At 54.2% G+C, this 25,565-nt stretch overlaps 1 protein-coding gene across 2 annotated transcripts; it reads left to right on the top strand.

Annotated features, from left to right (window-relative positions):
- The first annotated feature begins 532 nt into the window (after nucleotides 1-532).
- Nucleotides 533-19,748, top strand: NUAK2 (NUAK family kinase 2). Of its 2 annotated transcripts, none has more exons than XM_061382001.1 (7): nucleotides 533-898; nucleotides 9,859-9,979; nucleotides 12,399-12,550; nucleotides 12,844-12,909; nucleotides 14,765-14,884; nucleotides 15,385-15,517; nucleotides 16,332-19,748. In XM_061382001.1, exons 1-7 carry the CDS (start codon nucleotides 653-655, stop codon nucleotides 17,426-17,428), a joined length of 1,935 nt encoding a protein of 644 aa, XP_061237985.1. In that variant the 5' UTR covers nucleotides 533-652; the 3' UTR covers nucleotides 17,429-19,748. The 2 variants fall into 2 exon arrangements, with proteins under 2 accessions (XP_061237985.1, XP_061237984.1); XM_061382000.1 differs by having other exon boundaries at nucleotides 14,666-14,884.
- The last annotated feature ends 5,817 nt before the right edge of the window (nucleotides 19,749-25,565 follow it).

Genomic DNA, 25,565 nt, shown 5'->3' with positions numbered 1-25,565 from the left:
GCAGAAGAACTCAGAACCCTGAAACGGCTCTCCCCTAACCCTCCAACTTGAGAGTTTGCTTCCATTCCAATCCATCCCTTTTTCCTCCTTATGGTCTCAGAGAAGTGGTCGAGTGACTTAATGGATTTTGACTTAGGAGAAGCAAATTACTCAGGATGGAGAAATCCTTTGGGGAACAGTATCATTGTCAGTTTGCCTCTTGCTGAGAACAGCTTGGTGAAAGGGCAACAGGTGGCTCTAGGCAGTACCAAGAGCCTCTGAGAGGCACAGAGCAGTGCAGGGGCTCTCAAAGCTTCTGGGTCCCGGCAGCATCAACCGCAGCCCACCCCGCCCCAGAGGCCGCCCCGCGCGCCCCTGCCGCTGCAAGTCATCCCCGGAGCCCGGGTGGGCGGGGCTCCACTGTCACTCTCCCCGCCGCGCAGGAGGAGCCAATGCCAGCGGCCCTGGTCACGCGCTCCGGGCAGCCCGGCCAATGGGCGCCGCGGGGCGTGGTCCGCCCGCGGGCTCCGGGCATTTATAACTGCTTGCGGCCCCGTGCTGGCTCGCGAACGCAGGTGCAACCGTGGGTTCCGGGGCGGGAGCTGCACAGGTGTCCGGGTCTTCGGGTGTGCTGTGCCGCCGATCCCCCTTCGCCCGCGCCCCCCGTCTGGCCATGGAGTCCTTGCCTTTTCCCCGGCGCCTCGGCCCTGCGCCCTCGGCCACTGCCGCGCTGGCCGCCGAGCTGGTCCGGCCCCTGGCCGACGGGCTCCTCAAGTCGCCCAAGCCCCTGATGAAGAAGCAGGCGGTGAAGCGGCACCACCACAAGCACAACCTGCGACACCGCTACGAGTTCCTGGAGACCCTGGGCAAGGGGACTTACGGGAAGGTGAAGAAGGCGCGCGAGAGCTCCGGGCGCCTGGTGAGTGCGGCGCCTTGGGCGGCGCCGGCCGGCGGGCTCCGGGCTCGGCCGCGCCTGGCGGGGGAGGGGGGGCGGGGAGCGGGGGCTGGGGGCCAGTGCCTGCTCGGTGGGGTGCCTGCCTCCAGTCTTCATCTTCGTGTGTGTATGTGTGCGCGCGCGCTGATGGTGTTCTGTGTACATTTGTCTGTCCATGAGTATAGGGACAATGGTCGTGGACCTGAGAACCCCCCGAACAACTCTGGTCAGCAAGTGATGGTTTCCAAAGTGAGGCAGGGTGAGGAGGCTCCCTAGAGATGAGACTTTAGTGGAATTTTGTTTGTAACAGACTGTCCAATGTAGTAGCATGGCAAGAGGCAGTAGAAGGCACTTGATCTTAGGGGGGTAGTGCGTATGTGTAGCCGAATGAATAAAGGAATGAGGCGTCCAGTTCCTCAGTTCAGTTCTGGGAGTTTGGCAGCCCAGGAGACTATGGAGATATCCCTCCCTCCTGAGGGGCGTGGGTGGGTTTGACATTTAGGTCCTTGCCAGCTCTGACATTCAATCAAAGTTTTGTTATGATGTGTTTTTAATTCTGGTAAATGTGAAACCAGGCTCTGGTGAAGGATCCACTGTGCCTGCCCCAAGGTGCCTTTGGATTTGGGGCCTTTTCAGGGACGTGTCCTGTTCATTTCGGATGTAGGTGTGTATAGTAGTAGTAATCTGTGGGTTGTTGTTCAGTCATGTCCAACTCTTTTGTGACACTATTGACTGTATAGCCCACCAGGCTCCCCTGTCCATGGGATTGTCCAGGCAAGAATACTGGAATGGTTTGCCATTTCAGTCTCCAGGGAATTTTCCCGACCCAGGGATCAAACCCGCATGTCTTGCATTGCAGATGAATTCTTTACTACCGAGTCACTTTAATGTGTGGGACCTTATGCAGTTTATTTTCTCTGTACTTAGTTTCTCCTTTTGCAAAAATGAAGAAAATATGGGCTCCCTCAGAGTTTCTATGAGGACTGAATGAGGTACAAATACGAATTTAAATTGTTTCCTGACAATAGAACCCACATTGAGAACTGATTTGGAAAGACCAGCCCTAAAAGGATGGCAAGTTTGCAGAAGTTAACAGTGGTTCCCTAACTTGAGCTTAATGTACATTGGAATAACCCGGGTGCTTATTGAAGCCACTTCTCTGGTTCCGCACCAGGAGGATTTCATTCTGAAGATCTGGGATGGGGCCAAATAATCTGTATTTTTTTTGGGCCACACTGTGCAGTATGTGGGATCGGGGATGAACTCGTGTCCCTACAGTGGAAGCACCGAGTCTTAACCGCTGAACCTCCAGAAAGGTCGAAAGTGAAAGTATTAGTGTCTCAGGCGTGTCTGACTCTTCGTGACCCCGTGGACTTTAGCCTGCCAAGCTTCTCCGTCCGAGGGATTTTCCAGGCAAGAATACTGGAGTAGGTTGTCATTTCCTTCTCCAGGGGATATTCCCAACCCAGGGATCCAATCCAGGTCTCCTGCATTGCAGGCAGACTCTTTACCATCTGAGCCACCAGACAAGTCCCTAAATAATCTGTATTTTAAGAAGCCTTTTAAAAGCAAGTGGTTTAGGGATTGTTTTACCAAATCCAGTTGGGTGCTGGTTATGAGACGTGCATGTATGCGTGACTGTGGTTTGCCTATTGGCTATGGCAGCAAGTCACCTCCCAGATTGTTTGCTTTTGCAGCCAGTAGCTGGTTTGAAATTCAGGAAGTCATTTCATTGGTGAAGGAGAGTGGATGCTGGGGAAAGGGAGTGGATTATGGCCCCATCAATAGAACCGAGTATGTTTTTCCTGCTAACGCCTGGCACAGTCCCCAGATGCCTACTGCCAGGTTACAGCTATTGGGCAATCATGTACTTCCTGACTTTCCTTTTCTTTCTCTTTCTATAAAGTGTGATGGCCCAATAATCCTCCAGGCTTGAGACTGCTGGACCCAGGCTTTGTTAGGGGCTCAGCTGAAAAATAGCTTCTTGTGGCTTGTGGCTCGTACCTCTTGTTGGGGGGCAGACTGGATTGGGGAGGAATGGGGTGGCCCAGAAACTGACACTGAAATTCAGAAACCCCATTAAGCTCTTGACCTGGGTCACTGCGTGTGTATGGGTGTGTGTGTGTAAGAGAGAAAGGGAGAGATCATTGATTCTGGAATGAGATAAACCAGCTTTCAGTTTGCAAACCTCAGTGGCTGTAGGCAGAGATTTCAGCTCTTATTACATCAGAACAGAGAATTCAGAGGTGCTCCCTGGCTTCATGTCTCTTGTCTCCAGGGAGCCAAGATGAGTAGGAATGGGACCTGCTCCCTGATCCATAGATCACCCTGTACTTCTGCTGGCAGTTTGCTCAGGGCCTCCGACCTCCTTGGAGAGCAGCTCTACACACTGCTAAACTCTGGTTTCTCTAAATTCTGGAGGGAAAGCCTCTTTCCCCACTGCACCCCACTCCTGCCTCTGCAGTGTCCTCTCTGAAGAAAGACCGACCTGGTGTCCCAGGAGAGGAGTGTGGGAGCAGCCCACGACCTCCCCCAAAATGAACCAAGGTCTTTGGGGAGGAGGATCAGAGGAAAGCCTGCTGGGTGACTTCCGCCCCATTCCCAATTCCCAGCCTGTCTGATCGGATTCTCAGGGGCCCAATGGGATTGTCTAGGGGGAGGGGCAGGTGGGCAGGACTAAGGGCTACTCCAGGAGGACATTAAAGGAAAAATAAATATTTGCTCTGGATCTTCTAGCTCTGAGTACATTCCTGGTATCCACATGACATTTCCTCCTGTGACTCTCCTAGCTCTGACGCCCTCCCCCAGGAAGAAAAGCACCTCCTGGGTGCCTGGAATGGTGGAGTCCACCACAGCTGTTAGGGTGGTCTGCATAGAGTTCTTACCTGCACGAGCAGAGGGGAGTCCCAGGGGAGAGTGATCTGGGCCAGGGGAGCTTCTGTCTCATTTTTATATTGGATTATTGCATGGGATTTCAAAATGTTTGAACACGACCGAGATGGTCTGATCCCTTCACTGACAGATGGGGAAACTGAAGCCCAGGGAGGGCAGGTGACATGTCCTGGGGCTGGTTAGTGGCATGCCTGCAACATCGGCTCCTGACTTGACCACCCAGCGTGAGATGACCAGGACTGAGTCTCAGACTGGGAGCTGGCTCTGGGCTGAGCCCGGGCTTGCCTCAGTTTGCTTTGTCATTCCAGCAGCTAGCTCCGACTGCCCTTCCCAGAGCTCCAGGCACACTGAGAGTGGGAAGAGTCTTCGAGAACAACCCGCACCCCTGTGTCCTCACTGCCTGCGCCCAGGGTTCCTGAGTGGGTGAACTACACTACATTCGAGGCTTTTCCTTTGTCAGGAAAACTGCTCAGCTCATCATCAGGGTGCAAGCATTCAAAATCCCGGCTCTGCTTGCTTCCGAGCCGTGTGACCTCTCTGCGTCTCAGTTTCCTCATCTGTAAAGTGGGGATTATAATAACTCCTACCTTGTGGGGTTCTCCCAGGGTTAAATAAGGTGATGTGCATGTCAGCTGCCACACATTGTCATGTTACCCTAGTAGGGCTGGCTTTGTCACGGTCCTCCTTGCCCTCTCCTGGGGAAGGGGGAGTCCCTCCATCCTGGGTCTGTCCTGCCCTGAGGAGGAGAACGGCATGTGCTTGATTTCCTAAGCCCTTTGGTCTCTGCCTCGTTCAGAGTCCCAGTCTCTCCTTTAGCCCCTGATCCAGAGAAGGGCTGCCACCTGGCCACGTGCCAGAGGCCTCTTCTGTGTGATGCTGCCCTCCCAGCGCCTGCTGCACCTGCCTGCTCAGGGCAGGGAGAGAGACTCTGGTTGCAGGCGACTCCTGTTCCTGGGCTTTGGCCAAGCCGTGCAGGAGGGCTGGGCAGGGAAGCGCTTTGTCTGGCAGAGTGGGCCAGAGGGTGTCAAGGAAGGGGTGGGCACAGCATAGGATTTAGGGGAGGCGGCGCCCCCTCCCCTCAGAACCCATTCCTTGTCCCTGCCGGGTTCTCTGGAAGGCTTGGTGGGATGGTGAGCCACCCCAGGCCTATCCTCACCCTGCCAGCCCAGCGCAGCTTCTCCTCTGTAATCTAAATGGGTCATCCTCCAGCTCCTCAACCTGCCTTCCAGAGGCAGCTGCTCTGTGAAAGGCCAAAAAGGAGTCAAAGATCTTGGCTCCAACTCTGGCTGATAGCTATGACCAGAGATGCCCAGCTTGTAGCTTCTCTCTTGTCATCTGCAGCCAGTACCTGTAGGTCATCTTTTTCTAAAATCTTTCTGCCATTCTCTCCTGAATGCATATTATTCTTGATCTGAGTTCCTCTGGGGATTAGAAGGAGAGAAGGCAGTGTTTTAACCAATTGACCTCAGCACCCATCTGTCCAACATGTTTGTCTATCTGTAAGTGGGTTGATGGTGGCTGGTGGTGCACAGCCCAGCCCAAGCCAGGGTGTGGGGCATTCCCTTCTCCAGGGGTTAGAGGCAGGCCAGAACATCTATAAGGACCTTTTGTCTTCTGAGATGGTAGCTTCTACACGCAGCAACCCTCCATCTTGGATCCTGACAGCCTGGCCTTGTTGAGGAATCTGGGAAGAGTCACCTTTCTGGACTTCAGTGTTTGCATTTGCAAAATGGGATAGGGAATTAACCATGCTGCCTTTCAGGCAGGCAGAGCCCCAGAGGCAAGAAAACCACTGGGCTGGTATCAATAGGAATTTTGCTCGGCAGGTTAACACGGTTTTGGCACGGGGCCTCTGAATAAGCCCATTATAACAATCCTTGGCCAGCACCTTCCTGGTGTGGAAGCAGGTGGCCCATTTCTAAAGAACCTCATCAGAAAATGCTGGAGTTTAGAAGCGAGCTTAGAGATCCTAGTGTGCAAATTCACGAATAGTTCCTTTCCTTTCTTTCTGGTGTGTTCTCAAACCTTTCTGTCTGCCTGGAATGCCCTTGTTGCCCCCCTCCAAAATCCTATGTGCCTTGGCTTGGTAAACCCCACTCTTCCTTCAAGATCTAAAACAAAATTTTCTCCCAGGGGTGATTGACCTTGCTCCTCCAGGCAAAGCTCTCCAGTGCTCTTGGAGCCCCTGGGCGGGCAGGGATCTCAGTCACACTGACTGGGTCAAGGGCCTTGGTGCAGGGACTGTCCAGGTTTTGTCTGAGTCCAGCACCTACTGTAGTGCCGGACATGTAGTAGGCGTTCAGCAAATGCTTGGAGAATAAATGCCCTTTTATTTTTCAGGTGAGGACATTGAAACTAGCCAGACCAGTTAACCAGATCATTTAAGTGACTTGTCTTGAGTTGCATAGCTCCAAAGGGGCAAATAAAGATTAGATACCTGGGCTCTTGGCACCCCTCCACTGATCTAATGTTCACATTTATATTGTCATTATTGTGTTTCAGTTTCCTGGCCCGTCTAAGTAGGGTGGCCACGTAATATAACATCTCAGCCTGAATACTTCGGAGAGTAAAAAGGGCACTGTTAATTACACGGGGTGAACCAGGATTGTCCGTACGCAGGTGGCTTTCCTGCCTCTGGGTGATCCATTCAGCGACTATCTTTCTCTTCCTTTACTCTGGTCACTATATTTTAGAGAGTGGTTGCTCAACTATCTTGCACATGAGAACAAAGGTCCCTCGAAATGAGTTCTAGTAAACAAGGTTGTCTCCACCCATGCCTCACAAAAAGGGCAGAAAATCTTATTTGGGCCCTGGTCCCCTCGGTCCCAGGGATCAGCCCAGTGACATAACCAATAAATATTTATTTGTGATTTGTGTTCGCCAGTAAACAGTTGAGTGTTTTCTGTATGCTGAGCTCCTTATAAGCCTGAGCTGTTGCTATATCTCATATACTTTGACAGGCTCTCCAGCAGTTAGAGGCCTGTCTGGTGGGGCTAGGGTGGGTGGGGGAAGTGCCCCAGGCCCACTAGGACAGTGACACATTGCTCTTCTTATCTGTCACTTGTTTGAGGACTGGTGGTGGCTCAATGACCTAATCTGTTTCCTTCCTGGGAAGTGCCAGCCAAACTGTGGTCTGCTAAGACCTAGCATAGATAATGGGACCAGAGCATGAGCTGGCAGGGGGATGGAGCTGTCCATTGAGGATGAACAACTCTGGTTTTAATCGTAGGCTTCCAGAATGGATTTCAGGGTTCAACTTGTACACCCTCTACCCATGCAGTGACTCCTCCTAGCACCTGTCAGGGCCCTTTCCTTTTCTAAGACCTCTCTTCTGTTAGGCTTGTCTTTAGAGCTCTGACTCCGCCTACAGTGGTTTGCTGATTGTCTATGTTTGTGTGTGCACAGTTGTACATCTGAGATATGCCTAGGTTTTGCATATGTATCTGAAATTTTCAAATATTTCTGTTTCAGTATCTAAGTATGTGATTTATATGTGATTTTCCTTTTACATAAATAGATTCAATTTATGGCCCTTTATCTGAAGAGCTCGGGGTATTACCTGATTTTTAAAACAAAGAATTTAAAGAGAAAAGAACTAGTCCACAATATCTGTCCTTCATGGGGAGAAAAAGGGTATAGGAGAGGTGATCAGGAACCAGGCTGCCGGTCGAAGCCTGTAGTTGGAGGAGGATTTAAGCCCCTCCCCCGTCCCCACCCCCTGTCCAGTTCTAAGCGGGGGATTTTTCGCTTGGCTCGCTCCTTGGGGTCATTTGGAGCGGGAGGGGTGGAGGGCGTGAGGAGACGCCCGGGGCGCAGCCGGCCCTGCAGCTGCAGCGGGGCCCCTGCGGGGGCGTGGGCAGGAGGCGCCAGGGGGACCGCCCCTCGCGCCGCCATTGTCCCCCGGCCGCCCCTCTTTCAGGCTCGCCGGCCCTGGCCCGTTGCTGGGGTGACCGGCCCGGGCATTGTGAGCGCTCCTCTGCCGGATTGCGGCGGTTCCGCATTCCTGGCTGAGGGGACACAGGCCCGCGGGCGCGTCGGAAGCAGGAAGCCTTTGTCTGCCCGGAGCCCTGGGAAGGGGTGGGCGGCCCCGCCCCCGGGCTCCTTTTTCCGGCTCCTTTTGAACCTCGAGGGGCGGCAAACCCTCCTGGGAAATGAACTAGGGGCCGTTTTCCTCGGGTTTCTTACAACTCGCCAGGCTCCGGGGAAGGGGAAGTCTTGTGTCTGCCTCCCGTGCCCTCGCACAGGACCTGTCGGGAATGGTTCACCCTCCCCCGCCCGGCCCGGGTGCCCGCGTTGCGTCTCCCGTGGCCCGTGGCATTTATACGGTCATCTCACAGAGGCAGAGAAGGAGAGCGTGGCAGACATACTCCTTAGTCCAGCCTGTTGCTCTCACGGAGCTCCGAGGCCGCGGGAGGACCGCAGAGCCTAGAGGGCCGGTTCCCCGACTGCCCACGCTCCACACCCGAGTTTCCTCTGTCACCCTGCTCCGTGTGGCAGGACAGAGGCCTGGGACCCGTCTGTGTCTAAGAGCTATGCTTAAGCGGCTGCTTGGCAGTTCTTTTTCCATTTCCTCTGCCTCACTCCACCCTTCCTGAACCCACTGCAGGTACCAGTCAGAGTTTAATCCTTATATGGCATGATCACCTTTACAGACAAGGTAGCAAAGCCCAGAGGACTGTTGTTTAACTGTCTGGTTGTTTGGTGCTGGGGGAGAGACCTTACTATTCATAACTTTTTTGAGTGATCTTTTTGTAAGCTGGGACTTCCCTGGTGGCTCAGACAGTAAAGCGTCTGCCTACAATGTGGGAGACCTGGGTTCAATCCCTGGGTCGGGAAGATCCCCTGGAGAAGGAAATGGCAGCCCACTCCAGTACTCTTGCCTGGAGAATCCCATGGACGGAGGAACCTGTGGGCTACAGTCCATGGGGTTGCACAGAGTCAGACACAACTGAGCGACTTCGCTTTTGTATATGGGGGAAGACATAAAATTCACCATTGTCATCATTTTAAGTGTACAGTTCAGTACATTCATAGTGCTGTACATCATTACCACTATGCATTTCCAGAACCTTTTCATCATCTCAAATGGAAGCTCAGTATCCACTAGGCAATCACACCCCATCGCCTCCGCACCCCCACCCCAGTAACCAGCCTCCTGCTCTCTGTGCAGTGCGTTTGTCTATCCTAGTTACTCAGATAAGTAGAGTTGTGCAGCGTTTGTCCCTGTGTGTCTGGCTTCTTTCACTGAGCATGCTTTCAGGGTTCGTCCGTGTTGGGCATGTATCGGTACTTCATTCTCCTTTGTGGCTGAATAACACTCCATTGTGTGAACATAGCATATTTTGTCTGATCAGTCATCCGTTAATGGGCCTTTGGGTTGTTTCCCACCTTTTAGCTAGAGACTGTTTGTAGCAAAGTCGAGGGCTGTGGTGGAAAAAGTATCAGACGTGGGTCAACAGTGCAAGCCAATCTGTGCCAGTGAGTGCCTGTGTGATGTTGAACAGGAAGGAAACTTAGCCTCTCTAGGAGCGCGCTTCCTCACCTGGAGATGGGGATGGTGGTGCTTTCCATGCCTGCCTCTCAGGCTGGTTGAGAGGGCCAGCTCAGTGACAGCTGCAACAAATGGCTATTCAGTGCCTACTGCGTGCCAGGCGCCGTGCTCGCCACCCAGTGGGGAGCAAAAGAGGCCCAGTCATTTCCTCGTGGTGGACCAAGATAAATTTGCTTTGAATCACAAAGCATCGGCCTTACAAGTATAGATTGTTATCTACCGTCTTCACCTATCCATACTCTGAGTGAGGTCACTGATTTATCCTCATTCCTGCTACATAAACCGCACCCAACCCAGGCAAGAATCTTCGCCAGAGAAGGTTCTCTCTAGCCTCTCTGCTACCTGCCCCAGTGAAGGGTGGAGAGGCTTCTCTGGGTGCAACCTATGGCCTTTGTAGCAGCTGGAGGCAGATCAGCAGGGTCAGGGCTCCCCCAGAGAGTCCTCAGGGATGCCTTTGCCTGCCAGGCCTTCCTCCTCACTGTCCTGCACCCTCTGTTCCCAGGTGGCCATCAAGTCAATCCGGAAAGACAAAATCAAAGATGAGCAAGATCTGATGCACATTCGGCGAGAGATTGAGATCATGTCATCACTCAACCACCCCCACATCATTGCCATCCACGAAGGTACAGAGGCAGAGCATTTGAAGCTGAGTGTGTGTGTGTGCACACGCGCAGTCGGAACAGATGACACACAGGAGTAGAAAAAGGCATGGGCTTTAGGCTTGGGCAGGAGCTGGATTTGAAGCCCAGCTGCATGACTTTGGGCAAGTAATGTAATGCAGTCTCTGGGTCTCAGTTCCTCTTTTGTAAAATGAGATAATCTCACCTGCGTCACAAGGCTGTTGCAAAGATCAAATTGAACGTCACCAAGTACTCAGCTCAGGAGAGGAACGCTACAGATTGGAGGCATTTTCGTTCTTAGGTTTTCCGTACTTAAACACTGCCTCCCCAAACCCAGTGAGAGCCTTGGCACTGTGGGGGTAGCTGAAACATACGGAGACCTGCACCTGTCTCCAGCGTGTGGGTGCTCTCTTTCTTTGTGCGTCTCAAGAGCCAGGCCCCCTGTCCTCTGAATCATTCCCGCCGTGAGGCTGGTTCCTACCCGTCCTCGTATCTCGCAGCCTCCTCTGGCACTGACATCAGTGCCGGCTCTCCCCTCCGGCTGCCCTGCCCCTGTGACCCAGACAACAGTGAGCGAGAGGGAAAGACCAGGAACAGCCTCCCACACGCTCCTGTCTGCTGGCAGCCTTTCCATGATATCAGGCAGGAAGCGAGGAATGGCAGGAGCAGCAGGAGGGAGGGGGGGCCTGTGGCTCTGCCCTCAGCCTGAATATTCCTGGTGGGAGGAAGAGAGGGCTTCTCTCTCAAGTTCTATTTAGAAGAAGGCTTAAGAGCAGAACCACTGCCATGGTCCCCTGGCCTGAACCTGTCCCATGAGGAGCCCAAGCAAGTGGCTGAGAAGGCTAATTGTATCTCTGTGTATATCCCCCCAGGGGAGAGTGGGCAGATGATAGAGTATTGGTTAAGCCAGGCTAAGCTTGGTGGTTGGTGTGTGTATGTGTGAATTCTTCCCCCGACCAGTATCCCTCATCCCGTATCTCCAGCTAGGTCTGGGAACTATTCTTTGAAGCTTAGGATGTAACTGCTACATATTGCACCTTCAGATTCAGCGGATGTTGGGGCATCATAGTTACTATGTAACTGGCAGAGCTCTCCCAGATCCATCCCCATCCACAGACTTCAAGAGATAGGGACTAAGGAGAAAGCTCCAGTCCTGGGAACTGACCTCTAACATAGCTGCCCTCCAGAATGTGCCCTGGCTGGCTCCTGACCCCCAGCTCCGTGGCACAGAGTTTACACACACCCTGCAGGGTTGTAGAGACCCATAGGGCTGGAGTCTCTAGGCAGGCCCAGAAGTCTGGGCCACGGTGCTCTCCTGGGAAAAAGCACAGTCTTCCTGGCCAGATGCCCAACTGCTTGGGAGCTCAGACTTTCCCTGGGAGTAGCCTCCTCTCTCAACTCCTTCTCCCAGGCTAGACAGGAATCGCTCTGGGGTTGGCTGAGCAAGCCAGACTCATAGGACCCGCTTGACACAAAGATGCAATGTCACAGACATGCGTGTTTTGACACACACCCAGCTGAAGGGCCAGTTTGATGAACCAGCCGTTCCCTGCTTTTCCAGGAGAACAGACAAGGCCTGTGGTGGCAAGCGGGCCGCTCCCACACGTGGAGATGAGCCAGCTGGAATAGGCTGACCGCCAGGAGCCCAGCCAGTCAATTAATTATCAAATATGTATTGATTGTTTCTGCGTACAAGGCCCAAGCCTGAATACTCTGGACGGGAAATCAAAGAAGTTGAGAGTGATGAGTGTCTCAGCTCTCTGTGGATTACAAACCACTTTCCTATGCTGTTATCCCTCTTCTGATCTTCTGGGTATTATTTTTCAAGTCTATGCGTGAGGATGCTAGTAATAAATAAACAGTGGATTCCGTCTGTTGAGTGCTTGCTTGCTTGTCAGGCTCCGCACCAGCTCGCTCAGCCAGCCCGAGAGCTGTCACTTGTTTCTATCTATTTCTCACCCCAGCCCTGTGAAGTTGCTGTCATTATCCCTCTTCATATGAGGAAACTGAGGCGCACTGATTGAATAACTTGCCATGGTCACCCAGCTAGTAAGTGATGGGGCCAGGATTTGAATCCCAAACTTGTGTCCTTACTGAGGTATCTGAAAGAGATTTGCTGAAGGTCACCAGGCAAAAAAGTACTGAGTTCTGAACCAGGGAGCCTGACTTCTCATTCTTATCCAGTGATGTCTTGGAATTCGTAGGCTAGTTTTAAGAAGGCTCAGAAGCCTGAACTTCCAAGGAGAGGGAGGTGAGCCAGTCCTCTTGGCCTGAACTCATTGCTCCTGGAAGGTGCCGGGAGCACCAGCGGGCAGCATCCTGCCCCCTTACAGATTCTGGTTTGGGGCCGGGAGGAGGGTGTGGGCCCTGGCGGGAGCGTGCCCTCCGCAGAGCCTGACTCTGCTGCCGCGCTCTGCCCCAGTGTTTGAGAACAGCAGCAGGATCGTGATTGTCATGGAGTACGCCAGCCGGGGCGACCTGTATGACTACATCAGCGGGCGGCAGCAGCTCAGCGAGCGCGAGGCCAGGCACTTCTTCCGGCAGATCGTCTCCGCCGTGCACCACTGCCACCAGGTGAGCCGCTGGCCGGGGCTGGCTTCCCCAGAGAGGCCCCGCGGCTCGCCAGGACCACACGGGGACACAGAAATAAAGGCGAGGTGTGCTTCTCCACTCAGGAGTGTTGGCATCTCTGGCTTCAAGTCTCTTGGCTGGGGTTGGAAGGACCTATGGTTTGTTGTACCGATAAAGATGGGCTCCCTGCCTATCTGTGCGTACCCCGCCTTTGCTGCTTCCTCACTGTCCAGACTAGGTCTTCATGTCCGTCTCCCCTGATGGCCTTCCCCTGACCCCTGCCCTCCCTCTTTCAGAACGGGGTTGTCCACCGGGATCTCAAGCTGGAGAATATCCTCTTAGATGCCAACGGAAATATCAAGGTGAGCCTCACTTCTTGTGTAAAACTGCTCCCCCACCCCTCCCCAGACCGTCTGCACTGGCCCCAGCTAAGCATCTTTTAGTCTCTAGGAGGTTCCAGGAGTTGAGTCCCGGTAAGGACCTCAGCCGTCCTCCATGTCAGCACTTCCTTCTGTGGGTTGAAAACTGCGGCCTCATGATAAGGAGTGTCTTGCACAAGGTCCCATGGCTAGCAAGGTCAGCTGGAACCAGTCTTCTAACTCCCTCAACGTCACAAGGTTGAAGGAGTCTAGATCTAGGGTCGGTTGCTGCTCACAGCCTTGGAACTGGCAGGGAGAGGCCGTGGCCTGCGTGTGCCCCACCTGCACGTCTGTACAGAGATACAGGCACACGTACACACGCATGTGTGTGTACTTTAATCTGCTACCATTAAGGAGCCCTTTGGCACCTTTCACCACAGCAAGCACTCCAGCGCCAGCTTCCTGCTTCCTTCTGCTGCTGAATTCCCATGGCTAAGTAGTGAAATTTAGGTCTGAGAAGTTCGTGTTGATGTGATAAGCTCGGATCTCAGGGCTGGAAGGGGCAGACAGCAAGAGCCTGCCCTGCAGACACCTGGGAGGGCTCTGACTCTGCACTTGGACCCTCCTCAGAATCTTCCCGAACTCAGGTCACAGCCTCTTCCCCAGTGGCCCCTGACCTGTGCCCTGAGGTGCCCTGAGTTCATTCTCCTTTCCAATTACCGGAGTAGGTGGGGCTCACTTTGATGCTGACCAGGGAGGGGGAGGCCAGAGCCAGTAAATGCACACAATCCAGGCAGGCATGAACTTTCCCATCTGTACCAGTCATCTGCCTCGTTATGGGCGTCAGTAGGTAACTGCTTGATAAGAGGCCAATAAAACCCATAAATGAAGGAGCCAGAGTTCATAAACAGCTCCTCCCCACCCTGGACACACATGACCCTCTGCTGGGGAGGAAGGCTGGGAGCAAAAGGGCATAGGTCTCAGCCTCTGTCTGAGGAGAGCTGGGGGAAGGGTCTCTCTGAGGAGCGAGAAGATGGGCTTGAGGGCCCTCAAACCCTCAGTGTCAGAGGGCTCAGGAGGTCCTGTAAGAAGATTGCTTCTCCTGGGCCATAATGATGGCCCTAATCTTTGCTCTGCCTTCACTGTGGCTTCTCAGATCTCCTGGACTGACCCCAGCCCCACCACCACTTCCTGCCTGGATGTGGGCCCAGATGAGCCCTTTGCTGGGGAGGCAACCCCAGCCCATGGGGTAACTGTGTTCTGAGGCCCTTGGCACTGACATGAGACGTTGCCTCTCCCCCTCCAACTGAGAGCCGTCCTTCAGTCATTAAGTGGCCTTTAGTCCCATCCATGGGTCACAGCTGTGCGAGGAGCTGCAGAAGGGGTCAGGGCAGGTGGTCCACGTGGGGAGCGTATTGACGTGGCAGCATGAGGAGACAGACCTGATGAGCAGGGGCTTCTGTGAGTCATTGGAAATTGTACGGCTTTATGGGAAGAGGAGATCTCAGGGCAATAGAAGGCTTCCAGGGGGAGCCTTCTGGGTTGGTAGGACATGTGTAGGCAGACTGAGCGTCCCTGGAGTGGAGCGCAGCATGAGCAAAGGGCCTGGGGAACCGTGAGGACTCTGGAGCTCCCCTCACCTCTGCCCAGGCACACCTCATTGACACAGCCTCTGAAGGGCTCTTTCTTCCAGGGCCTGAGCTGTGTTGGTGATGCCCAGTATGGGGTAGAGGTCATGGGCACCCTTTGCTTCTGCCAGGGCCTGTGTTTCCTTGGAGTCTGGAGAGGAGCAGACCAGGAGCTACAAAACAATCCAGGCCTTGGTGTGACCCTGTCCATGTTTGACCCAATCCTACAGATCGCTGACTTTGGCCTCTCCAACCTCTACCACCAAGGCAAGTTCCTGCAGACGTTCTGTGGGAGCCCCCTCTACGCCTCGCCCGAGATCGTCAATGGAAAGCCCTACACAGGACCAGAGGTGAGTACCTGGCCTCCTCCTAATCTCTTGGCTTAGACCTTGAGAGAGGGATGAGCTGGTTTTCTAATGATGCCCTTTCTCAGATTGCAAGATTCATTTCCCTGCCAGAGCAGTGCCCAGCCAGTTCTGTAGCTGGGAGTAGCAAAACTGACAGAGCTTAAGTCCTCTGACCCCTGACCCCTGACCCCTGACAGCGTGGCTCTGTGAGAGCTTAAGTCCTCTGACCCCTGACCCCTGAGAGCATGGCTCTGTGCCCCACACCTTCTGCATTCCCGTTGCCTCTCCTAGCACCCGGCCAGCCTCCCCAAGCAGAGGCAGGTGACACCTCCGTGACTCCCAGTCCCGTCTACAGTACGGCCCTCTCTGACTCTGGGTACTAGAAGGAGGTGGTCCCTGGATGCTCTGGGCTCTGGGATCCCCTCCGTGGGTACTGAAGGGGAGCCTGGAGCCGTTTGCCCTGCGGCATGAGGACCTCCTGGCTGACCCCGTCTCTCCCTCAGGTGGACAGCTGGTCCCTGGGCGTTCTCCTCTACATCCTGGTGCATGGCTCCATGCCCTTTGATGGGCAGGACCACAAGACGCTGGTGAAACAGATCAGCAGCGGGGCCTACCGGCAGCCTCCTAAACCCTCTGGTGAGTGAGGGATGTGGGCGTTCTCATCCAGACCCTGGGTGTCCTTTGCTAATTCCTGATGCAAGAATTAAACAGTGACAGTAAAGTGAAGCTTCCCTGGTGGCTCAGACTGTAAAGAATTTGCCTGCAAAGCTGGAGACTGGGGTTCGATCCCTGGGTCTGAAAGATCCCCCGGAGAAGGGAATGGCAACCCACTCCAGTATTCTTTCCTGGAGAATTCCGTGGACTGAGGGAATTATCTGCAATTGCAGCCTGGTGGGCTACAGTCCATGGGGTTGCAAAGAGTCAGATGTGACTGAGCGATTTTCACTTTCACTTTCTAAGTGAAGACGGCAACCCTCTGTAGATGAAGGTACCTTCCATCCCACCTCCTGCTCTCATCTCTCTGCCTCCTGTGTCTGTGACCTGCAAGGAAGGAAGGGCTGAATCTTCCTTTATGGGCATGCTTATTTGGGAAGTGCTTCCTAAAGCCTGGTTTAGATCCTATCTGCCACAGTTGTCTCATTTCCTACTGCGTTTGTCCTTAGAAATCTTTTTGTCCTTCCGTGTATGGTGTATAAGGTGAGAAGAAGGGTGTGAGGACCTTGGTTTACTCTTGAGCAGCACAGCCCCACCCCCAGAGGCCTGCATTTCACTGGAGCAAAGGAGCAGACATGTAAACATGGCTGTGGTCCTGGAGACTGGGGAGCCTGCCTGGGGGCACAGCTGACCTGGGGGGGAGCCCTGTCTTAGCATCCATGGGGTGAGCCAGAAGGGACGCTGCGGGTGCCCGAGCTCGTGGCTATAGAGCTGAAGCCTCTCTCTCCCCTTCTAGATGCCTGTGGCCTGATCCGGTGGCTGTTGATGGTGAACCCTACCCGCCGGGCCACCCTGGAGGACGTGGCCAGCCACTGGTGGGTCAACTGGGGCTACACCACCCGTGTCGGAGAGCAGGGGGCCCCGCACGAGGGTGGGCACCCTGGCAGCGACCCCGGCCGGACCTCCGTGGCTCAGTGGCTCTGGCGCTCCTCCCGCCCCCTCCTGGAGAACGGCGCCAAGGTCTGCAGCTTCTTGAAGCAGCAGGCGCCGGGCGGCAGGGCCCTTGCCCCTGACCTGGAGCGCCAGCACTCGCTCAAGAAGTCTCGCAAGGAGAACGACATGGCCCAGACCTTCCAGGTGGCCCCGGCCGATGACGCCTCCCCTCGCCCTGGGAAGGGCGGCCTCAAGCTGCCGAAAGGCATTCTCAAGAAGAAGACGTCAAATCCCGCAGAGGGGGCGAGGCAGGGCCCTGAGCCCGGCCCCAGCCCCTCCAACCCGGGCCAGGCCGGCCCGCTGCTCCCCAAGAAAGGCATCCTCAAGAAGGCGCGCCAGCGGGAGTCCGGCTACTACTCCTCGCCTGAGCCCAGCGAGTCTGGGGAGCTCTTGGATGCCGGGGACGTGTTTGTGAGTGGGGATACGAATGCCGGGAACGTATTTGTGAGTGGGGATACCATGGAGCACAAGCCCCCTCCAGCCTCGGGGCGGCTGCCGCATCGCAAGGGCATTCTCAAACACAACGGCAAGTTCTCACATGCGGCCCTGGAGCACACAGCGCCCACCACCTTCGGCTCTTTGGATGAACTGGCCTCCCCACACCCTCCAGCCAGGGCCAGCCGCCCCTCAGGGGCCGTGAGTGAGGATAGCATCCTGTCCTCTGAGTCCTTTGACCAGCTGGACTTGCCCGAACGGCTCCCTGAGCCCCCACTGCGGGGCTCTGTGTCTGTGGACAACCTCCTGGGGCTGGAGGCACCCCCGTCGGAGGGCCCCGGAAGCCGAGGCCTGAGGCGCTGGAGGCAGGACCTGCTGGGGACTAGCTGCTTTTCCCTGCTGGACTGCCTGGAGGGGACAGAGGACGGCCAGCAGGGACTGAGGGTCTGCTCGGAGCTCAGCTGAAAGGGGGTGCATTGCCCATGCGGGCAGGCTTTGAGATGCAGCTGGATGCACCCTGAGGGGGAGACTGCCTTCTTCCCTGCCTCCCAGGACCCGCATCCCAGCCCAGAAGGCTGAGGTGGCTTCAGTTGAGCCCTGGGGAGGGCTGGATGTGGGCAGTGGGCAAGTGAAGTGCGTTGAGGGTTCAATGTCTTCAGCCCCATGGAACCAAGATGGTAGCCCTAGAGGGGAAATGAGTAGAGAAGCAGCGAGGAAGGCCTGTGGCTGAGTCTAGGTTGCCTGTTAATTTCCAGGTTGCCTTGCCCATTGCCCCCTCTGAGGGGGTCGACGCCTTCTTCTTGAGAATGCCTTTGGCAGTTTGAGGCCACCCTTACCAGGACGAGGGGCGGCATCCCCCTGGAGGGTCTGGGCTGTGTAGTTCTTACCCCTGGACTTGTTAAACAAAGGCTGGCGCCGCAGCCACTGAGCCACGGAGGCCCAGCCAGGGTCGCTGCCGGGTGCCCACCCGTGTGCGGGCACAGGGTTGCCTGTGCCCTCCCCATAGTAGGGCTGCAGAGAGCTGGAAAGAGCACTCTATTAGTGCCTAGCTCCTGTAAAGAGTAAGTTTGTGTGTGATGCCATCCTGCCAAGGTGGGGCTAGAAGCTCTTCATTCACATACACATTCCCATCTCCACCAACTGTTGCAGGAAGGGGGACCCCTTCCAGGGCCCAAAACTGGGCTCTTGTCTAACACTCAGAAATGAATTGTCCGAGGAGACACATGTGCTGACAAAGCAAGAGATTTTATTGGGAAAGGGCACCCGGGTGGAGAGCAGGAGGGTAAGGGAACCCAGGAGAGCTGCTCTGCCACGTAGCTCGCAGTCTCGGGTTTTATGGTGATGGGGTTAGTTTCCGGGTTGCCCTTAGCCAATCATTCTGACTCAGAGTCCTTCCTGGGGGTGCATGTCTTGTTCAGCCAAGGTGGATGCCAGAGAGAAGGATTCTGGGAGATGGTGGGACATGTGGTGTCTCCTTTTGACCTTTCCTGAATTCTGCCAGTTGGTGGAGGCTTATTAGTTCCGTGTTCCTTACCAGGATCTCCTATAAAACAACTCATGCAAATGGTTACTATGGTGCCTGGCCGGGGGGGGGGGGTTTCAGTCAGTGTGCTTCCCCTAACAGAACCACTCAAACTGGAATGTGGCCCTCCCCGCCAGTTTTCCCTGGGGTGTCTTGGGAATGGTCTCCTAGAGTGTGCCCTTCCATACTTAGCTGAGCAGTAAGAGAACACAACCTCTGTTTCCTCAAAGATTCTCTCCCCTTTCCCATCCTCCAAACTTGGAAAGTGAGAGTGAAAATTGCTCAGTCACATCTGACTCATTGCAACCCCATGGACTGTAGCCCACCAGGCTGCAATTGCAGACAATTCCCAGTCCATGGAATTCTCCAGGAAAGAATACTGGAGTGGGTTGCCATTCCCTTCTCCAGGGGATTTTTCAGACTCAGGGATCAAATCCCACTCTCCAGCTTTGCAGGCAAATTCTTTACAGTCTGAGCCACCAGGGAAGCTTCACTTTACTGTCACTGTTTAATTCCTGCATCAGGAATTAGCAAAGGACACCCAGGGTCTGGATGAGAACGCCCACATCCCTCAATCACCAGAGGGTTTAGGAGGCTGCCTGTAGGCCCCGTTGCTGATCTGTTTTATCAGTGTTTTGTGGTCCTGCCCATCAAAGGGCATGGAGCCATGCACCAGGATGTAGAGAACGTCCTGGGACCAGCTGTCCCCCTGAGGGAGGGTCAGCCAGGAGGTCCTCATGCTGTAGGGCAAATGGAGTCGCTGCTATGAATCTAAAAGACTTGAAAAGGCTCAGGCTGCTAATGGACTTCATCTCAAGGGGCTCAGATTCCCCTGGACCCCACTTTGGACCTCAAGGACTCTGAACTTCTCCAGCCTCCAAGCTGCTCCTGCTATTGAGAATGGATGTATCTGTTTCTCTGGGCCTTTAGGGCCCTAGAAAGTTCTTATTTATTTTAATGTTTTCAGCTCTGTGTTTTTAAAAAAGCAAATCTTACTATTTTCAATAATGTGAATGCTGTGTTCTGGGGAATTCCACTGTGACATCTAAGTTTTGTGTACATAGAGGTATTATTGCAGTGCTTCCCTACTGATTAAAGGTGGGGGTGGGGATCTTTTGTAAATTTACATGTCCCACTGCACTATCTGGAGGGGGTCTCTGGCTCCCTCACTCCACGCCCTGATTCTGTCTACCTGATGGTCCCTCTTCCCTCCTGTGACTAGAAAGAACCACCCCATTAAAAATGAGAATGGTGATTGGAAAATAGCTTCAGTCATTCTGTTTGGGGAGTGGGACACAAATCTTTGAGTTTTCTCGTAACACACACTTCCTTGGAGTCGCTGGGGTGAAAAATGGAGACCCTGCTTAATGAAAGCAAAACACACAATAAAAACCCGGCTCTTAGCTCCAAAAGTCTCCCGGCTATACCTCCATCAGCAGTTCTGCCCTTGTAAGCGCACAGAGGGGAGAGAGCCCTGGACTGAGCGTCCCAACTTGCCCTTTCTGCCTTTAGCACTGAAGAGCTGGGTTTGTCAAGTTATAGAGCCCTTCCATCCCCCCCATCCAGCTCTGTCCCCGGCTGCTTGAAGGCACCCCCGCCACCTTCATTCTCTCCTTCCAAAGAAATCCTTTTCCCTTTAGTGCAGGGCAGCTTCTCCTTTCTCTGCGCCCAACCGCCTGGCTCCCGGAGGATGTAAAGAATGCCTGGAATGCCCCCCTCGTTGGCCAGCCCTCTCCACCCCCTGCAGAGCATTCCCCAGACGCCTGTTCCATTGAGAAACTCCCAGGCTCTGAGGGCCAGGATGAAAGGGAGGATAAGCACAAAGTGCAGGCCGGCAACCGGCTGGCTCCGGCTCCAAGCAGACTCCCTCCCCCATGCCTTACCCACCTCTGCTGTGCAGAGGCCCCCAAACAGCCCCAGTCCTGGCCAGCCCCAGCTGCCCGCTCTGTGCACACCTGCTCTCCCGCCAGCCTGCAGTGCCTGCTGGCGTGGACCACCTGCCCTCTCCTCCCCTTTCTTGCTTGTGTGAAGCTGGCAAAGTTGCTGAGTCTGGGAAGGAAGTGAGGAGGCCAGGTAATGTGGGGTCAGGATGGGAGAGGAAGCAAACTGTTCAGGCTGCAAATGGGATACTTCAGTCTGATATCTTTGTTTGTGGTCCAAATGGATGCCAGAGCTCTGGGCCAAACTCTGGGTAGACACAGGAAAAGCTTAAGAGAAAATCGTTACCCAAGAAGCAGAGAGTTCAGATGTGGAATCACTGTGTTCATTTATTCACTGACTCAGGAAAAAAGTGAAAGCTCTGTAAAAGACAGAGGTGATTGCTCTGTTGCTGGTGCGACACAGAAGATCATAACCTCAAAGAGGATGCAGACTGAGCAGCAAGCCAGCATGTATTAAAAATAAAGTTCAGTAGAAAAATTGTCAGTTCCGATAATGGTGAAGGGGAAATGGGGGTGGTGGAAAAGAATAATTGCGATTTAGGAGGTAATGGGCTACCATTTAAGTGCTTATGTATCAAACACTTGGTGATGGTGGTTTAACCGCTAAGTCATGTCCAACTCTTGCGACCCCAGGGACTGTGGCCCACCAGGCTTCTCTGTCCATGGGATTCCCAGCAAGAATACTGCAGTGGGTTACCATTCCTACTCCATGGGATCTTCCTGACCCAGAGATCAAACAGTGTCTCCTGCATTGAAAGTGGATTCTTTACCACTGAACCAGCAGGTGAAAGTGAAAAGTGTTAGTTCACTCAGTCATGTCCCGTTCTTTGTGACACCAGATTTTCCATGGGATTTCCCAGGCAAGAATACTAGAGTGGATTGCCACTTCCTCCTCCAGGGGATCTTTCCATCCCAGGGATAAAACCACATCTCTTGAAATCCAGGTCTGGGGGAATGCCATATCTCAGCAGGAGTAGGTGATGTGGGATTCTAATCTAGATAGGCTGTGGAGAGTTGGGAGAATACCAGTGTACATCAGTGAATGGAACTACAAATGTACAGGCCCCGCTCTTGTCTAGGCACAATGGAGGTAGCAGTTGTTTCTGCCCCAAATGCCTTCCCCTTCCCTCGAAAGCCTCGAAAGGGAGCTGGAAAAGCAGAGGGTGAGTGAGAACAGGGAGAAGCTGGTGTGGGGAACCGGGATTGGAGAAGGGACACCACAGCTCCAGCAGCACATCCTACCAGCACTGCTGGGGGTGGAAAGTCTAAGAAGGGGCTGTGGCTGTGAAAGTCGCTCAGTCATGTCCAACTCTCTGCAACCCCACGGACTATACAGTCCATGCAATTCTCCAGGACTGAGATCTTTTGTCCTCTTTGAGGTTTGTTTGCTTAATCTCTTTCAATCCAGGGGCTGGGAGGGGTGGGCAGGAGAGAGGGGGAGGCGGACAGGCCGCTGGGGAAAGAGACTCTGAGGGGAAGAGAGTATCTATTACACCAGCCCCTACGGAGACCCAGGCTCTGGGGATGTGGATTCCATATTGCTGGGCCCTTCCCCTCACCTGCCAGATGCTTCATACCAAAAACATTCCAGAAAGTAGACTCAGAGAGATGACTCTGAGCCCCAGGGGGGAAGTCTGGGGCCCTAGGAATATTTAGTGCCACATCAGCGCTTCCGGAATGTGAATAACCCAGACAACCACCGGGGGGCAACTCTGGGAGACAGGAAAGGGCCTTCAGAAACCAGACCAGAAAGTCTTGGTCAGAATTCTCTCCACGCCCTCAGCCCTTCCCTGGGGCAAGTCCATCCAGGCTGTCCCTGGGTGGAAACCCCCTCGCTGGGGAGCATGGAAGCTCCACTTCATGCAGTGGGGAGACCCCCCCAACCCCAGCACATCAGGAGGAGCCGTCTGATCCCCCAGGGACCCCATTCAGTTGGGCTGCCTCGGACCCTTCTGGTGGGCTGGTGGGAAGGGGAAATGGCAATTCAGATGGGTGGGGAACAGCAGTCCTCTCATGAAATAGTGCCCACACTCCACCAGAGCTTCTGCTCAGTTCTGCCAGTCAGAACCTGGAGACTCACTGAGAGCCAGAGCGTGACTGAGCTGGGAAGGACCAGGACAAAGGGTTAGCTGAGCAGCCTCAGCATTTATAAGAGACTGGGGCTGGGGCAGGAAGCTAGGGAGCACTTAGATCTCCAGTGGAGATGAAGGGTATCAGGAGTCTGGAATTTCGGAAAGACATGTGAGTTGGAGATAAAGACAGGAGTTGTTAGGAAAGAATTTCTGCTTTGGGTGGAAAGTCAGCTTAGTTGATCTCTGAAGTCCCTGAGTTCTAAAGATTCCTGGATTTCATTGACTAGGAAGGACTTCCCAGGTGGCGCTAGTGGTAAAGAACCAGCCTGCCAATGCAGGAGATGTGAAAGACACGGGCTCCATCCCTGGGTCGGGAAGATTCCCTGAAGAAGGGCATGGAAACCAACTCCAGTATTCTTGCCTGGAAAATCCCCATGGACAAAGAAGCCTGGTGGCCTGTAGTCTGTGGGGTCGCGCAGGAACAGACGCAACTAAAGCAACTTAGCATGCACACACGCATTAGGAAAGCAGTTATTCTGTGGCTGATCAGTTTGTGAAAGCTCGACAGTGGAGGAGATGGTTATTGCTGAGTCAGGAAGGCAGTTTTGCCCGTATGCAACTGACTTTCTCCTCCTAAGGAAAACACAGGCTTCTCCCAGGGATGGAAGGAGAAGACTGCGGAGGATCGTCCTTTGTCTTCCTGTACAAGAGGGCTGGGCTAAGACCTCTCAAAACCATGCAGCCGTGAAACTTATGACCGCACACCTTCTAAGGTTTTAGAGATTTTATAAGCACATTGGAAACGTCACTCTTGGGCCAGGGTTCTGCCTCTGACATTGGCAAAGGGGAGGGGAGTTGCCTTGTACAACCCAGGCCCCAGAGAACAAGCCAGCTCCCGGATTCCCAGTTCTCGTCCGCTGTTTCAGAACTTCCTGCTTCAGATCATGGGCAAGCTTCCACGCAGCCCGCATTTTAACAGGCCTGGTGAGTGGCTCTGATGACCCCGGAGTTGGAGGACTGACTCCAAGTGAGGGCTTTTAACCTCTCTCTACAGAGCTGCTGCCTTTAGAGAAATGTCACGCCACTGGGCAGGCAGCTTCCTCTCTGGGTTGCAAGCTTCTTTATCTCTCTCCCTTTTATTCTGCCTGGTTTTGGCTCTAAAATCTTCCTTACTGATTGTGTTTCATAAGCAGGTGGCACTAGAGGTAAAGAACCAGCCACCAGTGCAGGTTAGACATAAGAGACCCAGATTGGATCCCTGGGTTGGGAAGACCCCCTGGGGGAGGGCACAGCAACCCACTCCAGTGTTCTTGCCTGGAGGACCCCACGGACAGAGGCGCCTGGGGGGCTGCAGTCCATGGGGTCGCACATAATCGGACAGGACTGAAGCCACTGAGCACAGCACCCCATGCTTCTCAGGCTTTCCCCTCCTCACTCCAGCTAATCCCCTGACTCAATTTCACCCTTTCCCCTCTGGGGATGTTTAGGTTGAGTTGGGGGAATGAGTCATCCTAGAGTTGGGGAGGGGGCTTCAAGTCCATAAATGGGCAAAAACTTTGATTTCAGGTCTCACTCTCCAATTCCTACCCCCACAGGAATTCCCCAGAGAAAAGGAAGCTGTTGGGAGAGGGGAGTACCGGCTTTGACCAATGAAATTCTAGAAACAATAGCTTTTTAGGAGATAGGAGACTGACTCAGCTTCCCTAATAAACAGAAAAGCATAGTGGGATTTTCCCAGCCCGAGAGGCCAAAATCCCATTTCCGGGTGGAAGCGAGGGCCCAGCCAGTTCCACCTACTCCCTGCTCATCCCTGCTTTCCCTCCTTGGAGGACGCCAGCTCCCAGGGGTGCTGACCCAGCTCCCCAGCAGGGCTGACCACATGCCTCACCCAGCAGCAGGGGGAAGAGTGCAGTGACCTTTCAAGGTTCTCTGGCTGGATTCCGAATCCGCCTCCAGCCTGATCTGCAGTGCCTTCCGGGTCCTTTGGCTTCCTACTGAAGCAGGTCGGCCCCTGGCATGGAGCCCCACTTCTGCTGTAGGACCCCTGGCTTGGCTCTGTCTCTAAGCGCAGTGCTCTATGAATGGAGAAGCCGTGGGCTGGGTGGCACCTGGGGGGAGCTGGCTGGTTCCTCCTCAGAGTCTCACGTGGTGGCCAGGTCCCCTTTAAGATGCTTTCTCAATTCAGGGTCTGGGCCTCACGTGGCTGCTCAGAAACCTTGCTAGCCACAGGCCGAGGAGACTCAGGGCCAGACTTGCAAAAAATCTCCAGGAGATGAACAGACACAGCCAGAACGTCAGTTTGTTGGTTTGTAAACTGCTGTCAAACCAACTAGGCCCTTGGGTTGCTGATGAGCGTGTTCACCCTTTGCTTCCACATGAGGGGAAGCTGAGATTCAGAGGGAAGCTTACTCAGAGAACATGGAAACTGGGCAGAGAACACTGTGGCCATGAATGGCCTTCGTGGCGTGGCAGCCTCTCAGCCAGGACGCACCAGGTGGCTGGTTCAGGGCGCCCTCCCCCAGCAGACCTCTGGAGAGCCTCCCACACAGACTGCCCCAGAGACAAGCTCCCTGGCTTAGCACATTCCTCCTGTAGGCAGAGCCCAGTGCAATCACTTAGACAGTCACTTTCCCAGGGCACTCACGTCAGCTCTGCTGCCCCGGGATATCACAGGATGACTCCTGAACGTGCTTTGTAAGCAACACCTCCCCAAAGAAAACGAAGGAGTGGGAGAAGGTGCTCAATAAATGTTTAATAAAGGGCCTCCACCTGCTCCCGTGGCCCCAGCCCCTTAGAAAAGGGGATCTGATAGTTACATCAGTGAAAACTCACCCCCTAATAAACCCGTCAACACGTACCGAGACCTTACTTTGTTGTAGGCGCCATGGAAGACACAGAGGCAGTCAAGACAGGGCTCCCTCCCTCAAGGAATGTGTATATAATAAAGTTGAAGGCATAAAATAACACCCACAGGATGACCGTGAACAGCACAGATGTGAGCGTGCTAAGGCTGTGTGTCTGGTACAGGAAATGTGTCCAGGTTCCCCTGGACTTGGTTGTAATGGGAC

The sequence above is a fragment of the Bos javanicus genome, chromosome 16 (genome assembly GCF_032452875.1).
Source record: "Bos javanicus breed banteng chromosome 16, ARS-OSU_banteng_1.0, whole genome shotgun sequence".
NCBI lineage: Eukaryota > Metazoa > Chordata > Mammalia > Artiodactyla > Bovidae > Bos > Bos javanicus.
This window is presented reverse-complemented; position numbering and strand designations above follow the sequence as displayed.